Source organism: Telmatherina bonti (assembly GCF_933228915.1).
Source record: "Telmatherina bonti genome assembly, chromosome: 5".
Taxonomy (NCBI): domain Eukaryota; kingdom Metazoa; phylum Chordata; class Actinopteri; order Atheriniformes; family Telmatherinidae; genus Telmatherina; species Telmatherina bonti.
Window position 1 is genome coordinate 28,701,603 of NC_136623.1, and position 13,911 is coordinate 28,715,513.

Genomic DNA, 13,911 nt, shown 5'->3' on the forward strand with positions numbered 1-13,911 from the left:
TGTATGATTTGTGTACATACTGTACTGTGACTTTTATTTGCAAATGGCAAACTGAAAATCAAATCCCATATTTTCATGTACAGTTTGTATTTGTGGAGATTTCTCTGCAGAGGAGGAAATACTGTCATGCCTGCTGATGCACTTACAGTGGTGTTACTGATGAGCAAAGTATTCACTCCACCAATAAACCGTTAAGCTTTACTGCGTTTCTTGCTTTTTTTTTTTTTTTTCTTGTACAAAAGAAATAGTCTCAGATTACTGAGAGGTTTAAAAGATTTGTAGAGCTGCTGATCTAGGTGATTTTTAAAAAAAATTTTTTTTTATCATTCATTCAATATACATGCCGACTGGTTATCAAACTTGATAAGCACAGCAGTAAATGGGTCAGATAAAACCACCTTAAGATGCAAGTTATTTACAGCAGATACTTTAAATGATTTTGATTTGGGATAATGTATGTTTTGCCTTTTTAAAAAAGTTGAGATGCGTCATTGTCTTGGTGACTTTTACTCAAATATTAACATTTGTTTCAGCAAAAACAATTAATATACATTTAAGCTAATTAGAAAATTTGGTTGGCAAAACTGGAACCGATCAGTGGGGGGATGGACTGGCCTTGTTTTACACTGGCCTCTTGAAAGTATGTTACTCAAATGTCAAAGTAACTTAAGAGAGATGCTGCTTGTTAAACAAGTGTTGGATTATGTGATTTACCACCACCACAGTAATCACCTTTAGTAATAGTCCTGCAGTCTTTGAAGCCACCGCTTTTGGCGGCATGCTGTTGACTGTCTGCTCTTAGAAAAAGGTTTTATGGGCGTTCATATAAATTTTTCAAGATATGTTGAGTAAATAATCAACAGACACAAGTACAAACCCATTATAGATTTATTTCACATACTGGTGTTTTTGGTTCTTAGTCAAGGAGCTTTATTGAGAGCACAGAATCCATTTACACACAAAAAGAACCAGTGGTAGATTGGATTTATCTGGGTAAATGAACTTTTTGCCCAAGATGTACCATTTAATCATGTCTCAGTGGTTGTGATAATGAAGATGGCAAGAGCAAAGACTTGCTTTCTTTTTTTTTTTTTTTTTTTTGCTTTACTATCTCAGCTCAAAATGAAGGGATCCAAAGAACAGGTACAACAGAAACAATTGTTCTACATAATGCTGCAAAATCTACATTCAAAAAACCAAGATGCACAATGTTGTACCAGAGCCTTGTTAAATAACCATATCAACAAGCACATGGATCTCTCAGTCCAATTGTCTGACAATCTTCCACACTTTACTCAACTCTTATTGTTCCACAGTCCCAAAAGCTGTGTCTCCTGTACTTCTCAGAGGAGACCCTGTAGTAGAGGTGAAGGAGTTGAGACTACAGAGAAGGGGGGGAAAAAAAAAAAAAAAGAGAACTTTTAAAAGTCAACGGTGGCCCATGCCCTGTGGCTGAATGTGTCCCATCACGCTGGTGTATAAAGTCCATTCAAATCATACAGGTAGCAGCAACACCCCTGTGTAGAGGGGTCAAAGGGGGAAGACAGTGGGTGAGGATGTCGTGGAGCACGAAAAATGGGATGATTACAGGAAGAAGGTGAAGAGTCATTCGACTTATTTACTGCATTACTGCACAACGCTGTCTTCAGAGGAGACTGGGCCTGTGTCATGGCCTCTGCGGTGCCTATGCTCTGTTTTGTTCCTGTTATCAGAGTCTTCCCGTTCACCTGTGTCCCTGTCTCGCTCCCTTTCCCTCTTCCTCTCTCTTCGGCCCTCCTGGGTGTCCTTGTCTTTGCGATTGTTGCGATTCCTTCTCTCCCTTCGATCAGGCTTTCTCCGCCCTGGAATTCAAGTAGATTTCAAATGAGCGTTAGTAAGTTAGTTAACCTGTTGTCGTTCTGCGCTGTTTTAGGGGGAAGCAAGGGTCTATTTAGTGTAATTATCTGGATTCTTTTACAACAGTACAGAAACAACAACAGCACACAGATACACAAAAACAAAACAAAAAAAAGCCAAAATAAAAGATTTTAATTAGATTAAATAAAAGTTTTAATTAGAAGTTCATATGGAAATGTCAATATAGAATCCATATAGAATAAGTCTTTGTAAAAAGAAAAAAAAAAGCTGAATAAAGCATTAAAAAAGATCGAATTAAAAGAGACCCCCCCCCCAAAAAAAAAGAAAACAGGAAAAAAAAAATCCCTGCAGTTTCAAAGCGCTAGAGCACTTCTACATTTTCACCACTAGATGTCAGTCTTTTACTAGCGATAACAGCCACACCAGCAGCCTATCAGCTGTTGAGGCTCCGTGCCTGCGATGAGCAGACCTTTGTCCAAAATAGAAAGCCTTTAAATAAACCCTCAATTTATCTGTTCTTGCAACACCATCTCATAAACAAAACAGAGAGTTTTGGAATGCTGAAGGTTTATCTCTGCCAGAGCCACAGTTATTAATGATAATAACAAGATCTACCCTGAGGGAGGCTGGAGACAGGACCTGCGAGTTAAAGCAGAGGAGGCCCTTTCCTGTTGTTGTACTGTTGCCGCTCATGTGTGAGTGGAACGGAGCTGCACGGCCTGCTCGGCTGTTGGCTGGCCGGTTGGGGATTGTCAAACTGCTGAAGTAGGCAGTAGGCACAGACATGGGGAGAGAGAAAACGAGAGATCTCTGTCTCTCGCCTGTCTGCTTCATGCCCCCCCCCCTCCACCACTACTTCATCGCCTATGTACATTAATCAGGACAGGATTCTGGTATGACCAGAACCCAGATCTGACCTACACATTTTGTGTGAGTGATACAAAACCGTGCTTTTTTTCTTTAATGTTCTTTTAGATATCCTGATATCCTGAAAGGAAAAGAGTATGCTGAGATGGATGATATGGACCCAGCAGTGTGCATGTGTTGACTGCAAGATAGTGAACATTTAAAGTGAAACAGAATCATATCAGTGATAGGGAATGGAGGTGGTTTCATGGATGGATGGATTGATGCATGAATGGAGTAATCTGGTCCACTGACTCATCCAGGGTATGCCCCCTGTCCTCTGTAAACACAGGAAGTCCCCTTCGCTCTCATTGTTTTCTCTGTCCTAACACCATAACTATTTACAAGTTCAGTGGATTAGTCATACTGTAGCCCCAGTGCTTTTGTCAAACCAGAGGAGAAACCTAATCCCTGCCAGTACTTGGATGATTAGGGGAATGTTTATCAAACCAACCTGCTTTTGGTTAGTTGGAACAGTTTTCGATAGGCTTTATGTAAACTGTTTGTTGATGTCAGTGGTCCCCAAACGAGACACCTTTCAAGCTTTTAGAATATTTCTCGATATCAACTTGACATGAAGAACTTCAAATTGTGCAGACGTGCTCTGGGGTTGACGTGTAGGAACTACATGTGAAACATGCCTTCATGCATCGGATTAGCGCTGAACTAATACAGCCAGGCTATTAGCATTAAGCCTGGAAGAGCCGGGAAAAACGTCCTTCCTGGCCCTCCTCCACAGTTTAATCACCAGCTGATTTACTTCCTGTTTGAAATAAACTGGGCACATAACTCCATGTTAAACAACTGTAAATTCAAAGATATAAGGTCTTAGTCAATGAGATTTAAAGCCACTAGCAGGCTGATCTTAAAGTCCAGAATGGAGTCTGGCTGAGTTACTCCAGACATTTCCAATTTATTTGTGTCTTTTAGTGCCTTTAACTATTTTGTTTATGCAAACAGTTTGGTAAGTTAAATCTATGCAAAATGGAGACATTCTTTTCCAAAGAAGACAATGGATCTCAGTTGTCTAATATGCATCGTTCGCAGTTCAAAGTTTTTGTCTGTCACTTATCAACATTGGATTAAAATATATCTGCTCAAACACCCCCTTGTAGCTAGCACTTAAAACTGCATATGTATCTCAAAGTCAAGGAAAGATCCTCTATGTCTGCCATTTTTAGGAGATCACATCATTAATATGTTATGGATTTGCCATGCCATTAAAGACGCTTCTGCATTCATTCTCACGCACCCATAGAGGATGTGTTGGCTAGTCTAATACACTGATGGGTTGATGTTGGTGCAGTATCGAATTAGACTGAACTCATTTAGACTTAACTGTAAAGTATTTCACATTTTAAAGTGTTTTATGAAAGGGCAACTTGATGTAAAAGACCAGTATAAATAGAGATAAGATGGTAGATATGTCCCAACAGTAATTTCACAACTGTGCCAGTTTTTCAGAAGTTTTTTGTGGGCATTAATGGTTGGACCATTGCTATGATCCTTGCCCACTTGTCAGGTCTATCATTTCCAAAAACAAGGAAAAAGTCTGTGATTGTTAAATATGGGTGTGATCTGCAGGACCTATCCTACTTAAAAGCATACTTGATTTTGAGATGCACTAAAAGCATTAAAAGCTGTCTTTTAACCAATCAAACTAACCAATCAGATCAAACTGGGCCTTTTATTAAGGTAGCTAAAAGAGAGAATGACAGATCAAATATGAACAGAGGCACTACAGCAATGCTTGTCATTCCTTTTTTGTAAGTTTTATTTGTTTTTTTTTAAACTTAGATGTTCAGATCAAAATGATAATCAGAGTATGGGGTCTTTAATAGACACATATAAAAGAAAGAAAGTAGCAGACTGTTTGTTTTACTGCTGTTTCAGTTCATTTAGCTGCCTCAGCTGTGAAGCAAGAGAAACATTTACCTAACACCAAGCCCTTGGGCACTTTTTACAGCTCATAAAAGAAAGCATAAATATAAAACAAAGGTGTACTGTAGGAGAGCAGTGGTAATCCAAGGTCACTCTTTAAACTGTCAATCCTGGTACATCATGTATGTCTGTTCTCTGCTGCTGAGGCGAACCTGCGCACCTCATGCTACATTCAAGATCAGATGCGCTTTTAAATATTTATTATAACACATGCAACTCCAGATCTACATGTAGCGAGTGCTCCAGTCAGCATACAAATGAGAGGTATGTTTTTTTTTGGAACATATTTGAAGTAAATATTTGCTAATGAATGGAAATGTTTGCAGAAACTTATCTGTTCATCTCAATTATTTGCCAAAAATCCCTGCATGGGCACCGTGAACATAACTGTTGCCATAGTGAACTGTGTGTTTCAGTGGCTTTACAAACTGGTCACAGCACCGTCGCAAAGAACAGGAGTCAACTATACTGAAAGAGAAGGGCCTTCCTAAACAGAATACCACACTGTGCTGGCTAAATGAGCCTCTTAGTGAAACAAAGTTACCGAAACTAAACCCTAGATGATGAGTCACAATACACACTAAGTGTTAAATGGACAAAACAATAAGGTGAGAGTGCCAGGCAGATTGAGAACAAATCAAGAGCTGAAGGCCGCTGGGGTCAAGGGAAAGTGTGTCTATGTGTGTGCGTGGTCAGAAGGTCACTGTGTGTTTTATGGTGGCACATCCTCTGTGGCAGGCGTTCTGTCGTCCGGGGAGCTTTTGGCGGGAGACAGGCTGGGATTAAAGGCTATGGGCTGTCCCACAAGTGGAATGCCTGCCGCATGGCTGCCAGGATGTCATGGGGGTGAGGGGGTGATGGGTTGGGTTTGTGAGTAACAACCCCCCACCTACCCACCCACACAAGCTGATGGGCTAGTGGTAGCTTCCTTAGCTGTATGTTTTTCTCCGTGTAACAGGCATGTGTAAATGCTTGTGTGTGTAAGTGTGGGAGTTAAAGGGTTTAAGATTTGCAGAGGGCACGCAGTCTATCCGGCTGCAGAGATAGAGGGGTGAACAGCATGTCTATTGAAGGAAAAATTAGCCTGCATTAACTTGGGAGAGAAGGAGGTAGATGAGGATATGTGTGTGTGTATAAACATTTACAATCTGCTGATAATGCCAGGGCAGAACAGACCAGAAGAGCAGCCTTGTTATTAATGTTGAATGTTTTCCACAGTTGTAAAGCTTTTTTTTTTTAGGTAATTTTAAACATATTTAAATAGCTCTGCAGATGGGCAGGTTGTTAGAGCTCCATGTACGGATTTTATTTTATAAACACTATAGTTACTTTATGGTTACACATGTGAATTGAGGAGATCAAACGTAGAATTAAAACAACCATTCCTGTAGAGAAAGAATAACTCTGAATACAATATCCTTTTTAAATAAGAAAGGATTGTAGATGTTTAAGAAGGGGTTTTTATTAGTGAAGTGGTTAGTACAAGCCAGACTTTAGTAGGTTTAAATACAGAAAGAAAGGAACAATCTGAAAATTGATTGCTAACATCCAGTTCATTGGGATTTTGACACATATTTTGAGCCATACAAGACAATGCTTGGTTTTTTTTAATTTTTTTTATTAAAAGTCACATTAGATATAGAAAGTGATAGGTCTCAAAATGTCTGAAAATAACTCATTACTCTGTGTTTTAGTAACAAAAGGATTGGCAGGTGAAAGGAGGAAGAGAAAATCCTAAAGTGATGTTTAACAGAACTTTAAGACAAGGATAAGAGAATTATGAGGTATAAAATGTTGGGATATGTGCATATTTGGATGAAATGTTGTAAACTGTGTACCAAGGAGAGGTAGAGGAAGATGGGAGGAGAAACCAAACAGGAAGTGAAAAAGAGGAGGAAAGGAAGAAGATGAGGAGAAGGATGTATCAGTGTCGAAGGACTGTTGGAGGATTACTGGGGTCTCTCTAAGGTTGGGCCACTGACCCTCTAGCGTGTGCATAACGTAAACATTGAGGAGAGGATGCGCTGAGGCAGATAATTAGCTCCCATTCACTGGAGACTCTCTTGGAGATGGGGTAACTGGATAATCACTTGTGAAGGCAGCGTTGTGTCACGGGGTCTGCACAATATGCTGCTCACACATTTTTCTTTCTTTCCATTTACTTCTTTTTTGTCTCCATCTTTTTTTTTCACCAGGCTCCGGCTAGACCAGTAGCTGTCCACTCAGTGCTAAAGTTTTGGCTCTGAACTGTCTGACTGACTGGGAGCGCCAACAGGGAGCTTACGTGGGGGTCTGTGTTTTCTTTAGTGTGGTGGAGAGTGTGTGTGTTTTTGTGCAAGTGTGTGTAAAGGGGACAAGGACGGGGAATGGATCAGTGGGCAGATGCAGATAGAAAGTGAGTGAAAGGGAGACAGAGCACATTTCATCATCAGTCTTATAAGTCATGTCCATCCCTGGTGACTCCCCTTACAAAGTACCACCAGAGCGATGGCTGTGTAGCTTGCAGAGACAAAGCTGGACTGTGTCTATCTATGTGAACATATGTGCAAGTGAAAATTTGTGCAGTTGTCTGACTTGTTTGAAATGGAGAGGGTGGATCTGTATCTGGAATTGTGCATGCATGTGTTGGTTTGCATTTGTCTGTGTGTGTGGGTGTGTGTGTGTGTGTGTGTGTGTGTGTGTGTGTGTGTGTGTGTATTGGCAGCTGTGGGGATAAACCAAAAGCGATCCCCTGGTTGCCGCGTGCCTCCCAAGGGGAGGATGTTGATGTTGAGCGGGCTGTTTCTGCTCCAGAGTCAACTGCTTTTTGCTGCATCACACACACATACACACACACTTGTAGACCCATACACACAGTGTTTGTTCTGTAAGTGTGAGGCCCCAGGGGGCTGGATCTCAGCCTCCTACCCTGTCTGCGATCTGTCATTTAACACTACAGAGTCCCGGCAAAAAAACAACTAGCCGTAGCCGCCAACCAACTCACTAACCACACACACTCACACACACAAAGTACACACGAAACACAAGGAGGTCGTAAATGCACCACCACATCAGATTTTGTAAAGAGACAAGCCCGTCTGCAAGCAGTTTTCACTGTGTTTATTAGAAATGATCACGCTATTCCCTGTTTACAAAGAGCACAGAAAGCGGTTTTGCTGTTTAAAATTCAAAGAACTCTGGTGGGAAAACACAAAACATACCCAGTGCAACAACACACATGTGTGTTCCCCGCGCACTGTCCTCACTCCAGCCACAATGACAGTCCACTGAGTAAACAGTCATAGTCCTGAACGGAAGACCAACTCACTCTGATTGTACAAGCTGAAGCAGCGTGGTCTGGAATTCATAGAGAGCTGAAATCGTGCCATGTGTCACAAAAACAATGTCGTCTGAGAGCAAAACGGGTCAGCTAAACCTAGTACTGAGTGGGTATGCACCAATTTTGGTTATAATTATTACTATTTTTTGATGCTTTAGGTTCATGTGCAGGCCAGCGGGCCGTTTGGTGCAGCAGCAGAGGATCTGACACATCCTTGTTACATGGAAACCCTGCTACTTTGTGAAAGTGTTTTTCCTTTACCTGGACATTTCCTCTTCTTGACCAGGCAGTCTTTGATCTCAGAGATCTCAGGGCAGGGTTTGCCAAATGGTGATGGATACTGCAGGACCTGCCTTGTGCGTGTCTCAGAGCCCCGTTTGAAACCACAGGTTTTGCCGGACTTAGAGCAGGGGCTCCACTCGCCCCACTCACCCACCTCGCAGTGCACTGGTAGGAAAAAAATAAAAAACAGGGAGGGAAAGGTAAGGATGAGAAAAGTTTTCTAGTAGCAAATGGAGATATTCTCCTTTATTCAAACGAATACTGTATATCCGTTGCTGCCAGATAACTTGATGGGCAGAAAATGCGCATTCACACACACTCACACTGGACTGACCTTGTGGTGTGCACTTCATGAGTTTGTCATTGGGCTCATAGTCATCTGGACACATATGGTAGCACCTTCCACTCAGATGGTAAAAGCCAGGTCGGCAATGTGTGCATATCTCACTGTTTTCACACAACTCACAATCAGCAGGGCACCCTGCAAACACATTTATGTACCTGAGTTTAACATGCTTGTATGTAGCTGCCGTGCAAGGCTAACTAACCAAAAGGTGAAGGTCATTACTGAACCATCCCTGATTGATAAATAAATGAAGGAACTCACTGGAAACGCATTCCCTTTGTGTGTCGCTGCGGACCATTCCCTCTGGGCAGCTCTCCTGGCACTTGCCCACAGAAAGGTAGAACCCTGCTCGGCAGCGAGTGCAGAAGTTCTTGTTGAAGCAGGACTCGCACTCCGACCTACATTCTGACAAACACAGATCCAGCACTATTTATTTAAAACTTACGCTCTGTTTTTGTGTGTGAGTCAGCATGCAAATAGAGAATAAACTACAGGAAGTTTGATATTTCAACTGAATGTTACCAAATGGAAAGGCATTTATTAGGATATGTAGGATTCATTTAACCATAATTTCACGTTTTTTTGGAAGTTCTGCTTTTATAGTAGTGTATGAGGAAGAACTGCATAATTTGAATATGTCTTGGAAACATTTGTGTACCTGTGATTATTATATGTACTTTGTACGTTGAGTCTTTGCCAGAGGAACATAATAATTACATCGATTTATTGTGGACATCCTCTCAGACAGCAGCTAATGAAACTAGCAAAAAACACCCACCGAATAGCTAATGCAATCATCAGTCCATCTATCAATTTTCTATACTGTTTAGTCCAGTTCATGGCCATAGGGAAGCTGGATCCCATCAAAAGTAATTACCAGGGAAAAGGCAGAATTCACTTACTTGTACAGGTGCTTCGATCGGGGGTACGAGTGCCATAAAAACCTGGAGGACAGGAAGTCAGGCACACCCCAATCTGTTTCATCCCAATCCTCTCCAAATGCATGAAGAAGCGCGGCTTGCATGAAAGGCAGCCATTATAATCAGAACAGGTCAGGCAGCCACCCTGCTGGCACCCTGAATTTGCACCAGAGATTTCTGTCGACAGAAGCAGAAGATGTTTTCAACATCAAGTACATCATGACAAATAAAATATTAAAAAGACTTATAAAAGTTGTATAAGCCTTAAATTACACATTGTGGCATTTGATCAGCCAAAGGTCAGCAGTTCAATGTTGGACACAAACCCAAACAATCAGTTCAATTTCTTATTTTGTGTTAGTTTTTTTCCATCCCTGCTATATTCAGAGGTCCAAATCATTTCTATATCTTACTGCATAAGATTTTGCTTTGTTTTGCAGCCTAAAAAGGTCTGCTCATGCTGAAACCTGCAGAAAAAAATGCTCCTGGTAGGACAGTTGTCTTTTGAGAGGAAGATTTCTAGTTTCCTCCTCAAGTCTCCTGTCTTTGGAAAAAAAATGTATTCCTATTTTCCCTCTACTTGCTTTAGATGACAGTATTTGATGCAAGAAATGTAATCATGCTGTCTTAAAGCTAATGGCAAATTTTATTTAACTTTTTAATTGGTTCATTTCTTATGCTTAAGGGCAAAATCTTAACATGCATAATATAGCATCTTACTATTTCTGCTGAGGAAAACCACCCAACACATCATGTTTAAGTACGAAGTCTAAGTAAGCTGCGTCTTGAATAAGTAATGTAAAACAAACCAACTCGCTCAAAGAGAAAACGCCCCTGTGACAGTGAATGCATCAGCATTACAGCATTTCCATTATGTTTAACTCCAATCTACATCAGCCTGTGTGACTATTCATCAGACTGGATTTTTATTTGTATGATGACATTTTTCTGATATTTCAATGACTCCCAAGTTACATAAAAATAATATCAGTGTAATATTAGGTTCAAGTTCATTTAAAACACATAGAGAGTAGATACAAGGAGTTCTTGTTCCCATTTTTTGAGAAGCTTTTTCATAATATCCTTCTCCACAATAGATTTCTCTTATAGCACAACGATGACTGTTTGGATCAGTTTTCTTACTCTGAGAAGATATTTTCTACAAAGCATTACTGTATATTTGCTATATGTATTCGAGGAAATTGGTATACATTTGTAATACATGTGAACTTTTGTTAAATCCAGTAGCAGTTCAAAGGCTGATGGATGTGGAGAGACACCTGTGACAGTAGGTAGGGTGGCAAAAACCAAAAGAAATGTCCCATGTTTCATATATTTGTTGGATCATGCTGCACACAGGCTCGTTCCTTTTTAAAAACGTTGCATAAACCACATATGGTCGGTAAATTACCCCTGTAAGGGAATTAGTTTTCCTCTCCAGCCCTGGCATTTCATGTCAATAGCTTACACTTGCTGTGCTTCTCAGTTCAGGGTTTAGCTGCCAGTTTACCATAGATCATGGATACTTTGTTTGAAATATCTTGACTTTCTTTACAAGTGTTGACAGTTTGCCCATATGTGTTCCTGCCAAGCTGGCCTGATTCACAGAAGCCTTAAGACGTCGGAATTTGGCTCTGCCCTTGCACTCGCACCAGCGAAACCTCAGCTGGACAGCGGCGTCTTCTCTAACACACCAACAAAGGCAGAAATCAAATAAACCCCTCATCTCACACAGAAATAAGGATGATTAATGGAATATGATGGATAGAACAGTATATATAAATAAACTAGTTTCTTTGGTGCAGAAGTCTTTAATATCTGGGTCTGTAGGATCTGCTGACGATAAACATTTATTACCTATATAATGCATGGAATCTCTGGACCAGGCCTTCATTTTTTGGAGGCATCATCACAGACAGGAAGTGTGGGCCTTGGGCTCTGTCTGTTGCATGGTAATTCTGGCCTATTAGCTGAATGGTCATTGACTCCCTACTCACTCTTGCCCCCTTCTTTGCCTCTTAAGTCTGTACTCCTTCACCCACTAATCCCTCCATCCTCCCTGATATCTCACAAAGTGTTACATATCTGCATCCCTGGAGGAAGTTTAGATTCTTAGAAGAACACAATTAATTCTCACTGAGTCAGTGTGGAGGGCAGAAGATTGCTCCTCACGCAAAAATGAAGTAACACCTCGTTGCTCATCCTATTTGCAGTGCTGAATCACATAATGGCTTAGTATGTAAATCTACTAAAGTTGTGAAGGGGTCTTTTTTTTCAGCTGACACCCAATTTTCAGTGTACTCCCCTGCACAACTGTTTATTGATATGAAAAGTATTTGATTTGAAGAAAATAATAAAACTGTAAAGACGGTTTCACTCTTGGAGAATGAAAGAAACCAAGAACTCCTACTCTATCTTTCACTGTGTAGAGATGTTCTTGTTTAGAAAACATGTAAAGACAGGAGCTGTGATAAGGCATAGAGTATACACATACACACAAATGTTCAGTTTTTCTACAGTTTCACTTGCAAACATATATATATAAGTTAGAGCAATTAAAATATGAGGTAAACTGAAAAACAAAATCTATCCAGGGGGAAGATCTGAGCTGTGTGATCAGTTTAGAGAGAGAGAGAGAGAGACAGAGGTTTCAATCCCAGGTGGTAGGGACAAAAACATCACTCTGAAGGTCTATTATTGTAGATCACAGACAGTTTTCAGACACGTTGGCCAGTAATATATGGCATATTCCAGTTATCACTGCTCTTCTCCAAGAGTTAGTCACAGAGCACATCTGGAGACCCTCAGTGATAAAGTGTGCGTGGGCAGGAGAGAAAAATACACTTTAATGATACTTTTTTAATAGTGTCATGGGAGAGAAAAAGCTGGTCACAGCCCAAGAGATGAGACATAAAGCTGGACCCTTGGGAGATAAATGGGAGATGAAATACCAGCACACTTAATGATAAACATCTCCCATGTGTGGCGGAGCCTATAGTGTTACTTTGATGCAATATCGAGATGGGACATGATTTCAGATTCTGAGAGGCACTAATACCCCACGCCATTCCAGTCAGTATTAGGGGGGAAAAAAAGGTTTATCCACAACAATATTGCAGCATAAATACATCCAATATGCACGTTACATCACCAAATATGGGAACGAAAGAGTTCATTTATATGGACAGTTATAGCTCTGAGACCCGGACAGCAGAGTCTCTGGCTGAAGTCTGCAGCCCTGGCCGCTAGAGAGCGATGGGATGCAGCAGGAAGGAGGCGCTGCGTGCGCGCGGAGCTGCAACTGCGGGCTTCAGGTGACAATTAATCCAATTAAGGTTCAAATGATCACTGCGCAGAAGCAGTGAGGAAGGTCTGAGTGTGTCAGCATCATGGCACTAAGAGTATAAAGTTTATATCTTAAAGATACTGAAAACATCTTTGCAACAAGCTCACAAATGATTTTAGAGCGTTGCTATCATGACTAAATGCAAGAAGACCTGTTTGGTTTTCTTTATTCTCTTGAAATCAAAGGCTCAAAACAGATGCAAAATAGCACATTATAGTCTTCTAAACCCTTATTAATTAAAACATTTAAGTATCCGTGTGATAGAAGGATGATTTAACGGCATATACGTCCAAAGACTAATAAATTGGTCATCGATTAATTAAAAATTATCAGTCAATGATGTAAACTCGGCTATTTGAAAAAAGGGGCTTGTGTGACCCAACATTAAGTGAAACAGGTGGGACTTTCATTTCGAGGATAAGAAATTAAATGATCGTATCCACGGAGGTGTAATGGGGAAAAAAAAAGCTGCAATACTCACGTTTATGTGGCCGGTGCCTGGAGCTGCTGTGCGGCTGACAACCTGTGTAATCCATGCAGTGCAAGATGATCAAAACAAATGAGATCAGTTGTAATTGCATAGTAGCCCAGAGATGAGACTTGTAAAGCCAATGTCAATGTTCACCAAAACTTTTTATTCACGTTTTCTTTTCCCCCCAAACGGAGGCAGAGGCTGGAGTGTGGATAATTCCTAGACGCAGCAGGACGCCCAGGGTGATATGTGATGATGATGATAGTGTCCTGTGGCCCAACAGTGCCTGGGCCGTTTGAACTGTAACATCCTGGATATGATCCACATAAGTGCCAAGAAAGCCAGGCTGAGTCAGGGGTCCGTTATCCTTGTAGTAATGAAGAACATTCCCTTCAAAAAACATCCAAAAAAAGCAAAAAGCTTGACTGGCATCTGTTGCGCGCGGGAGAAGAAACAAACAGCAGTGTTGAAGAGTGAAGAGTATTATTAACGAGTGTTTGGCGTTACTTTCAAGAAGTCTCA

The 13,911-nt window shown here is 40.9% G+C and overlaps 1 protein-coding gene across 1 annotated transcript; it reads right to left on the bottom strand.

Moving 5' to 3' along the window:
- Window positions 1-1,626: 1,626 nt before the first annotated feature.
- rspo3 (R-spondin 3) lies at window positions 1,627-13,498 on the bottom strand (the record flags this gene model as incomplete). Its single annotated transcript, XM_079240754.1, has 6 exons — window positions 1,627-1,841; window positions 8,285-8,470; window positions 8,640-8,786; window positions 8,913-9,056; window positions 9,554-9,748; window positions 13,399-13,498. 6 exons carry the CDS (start codon window positions 13,496-13,498, stop codon window positions 1,627-1,629), a joined length of 987 nt encoding a protein of 328 aa, XP_079096880.1.
- Between the last annotated feature and the right edge of the window lie 413 nt (window positions 13,499-13,911).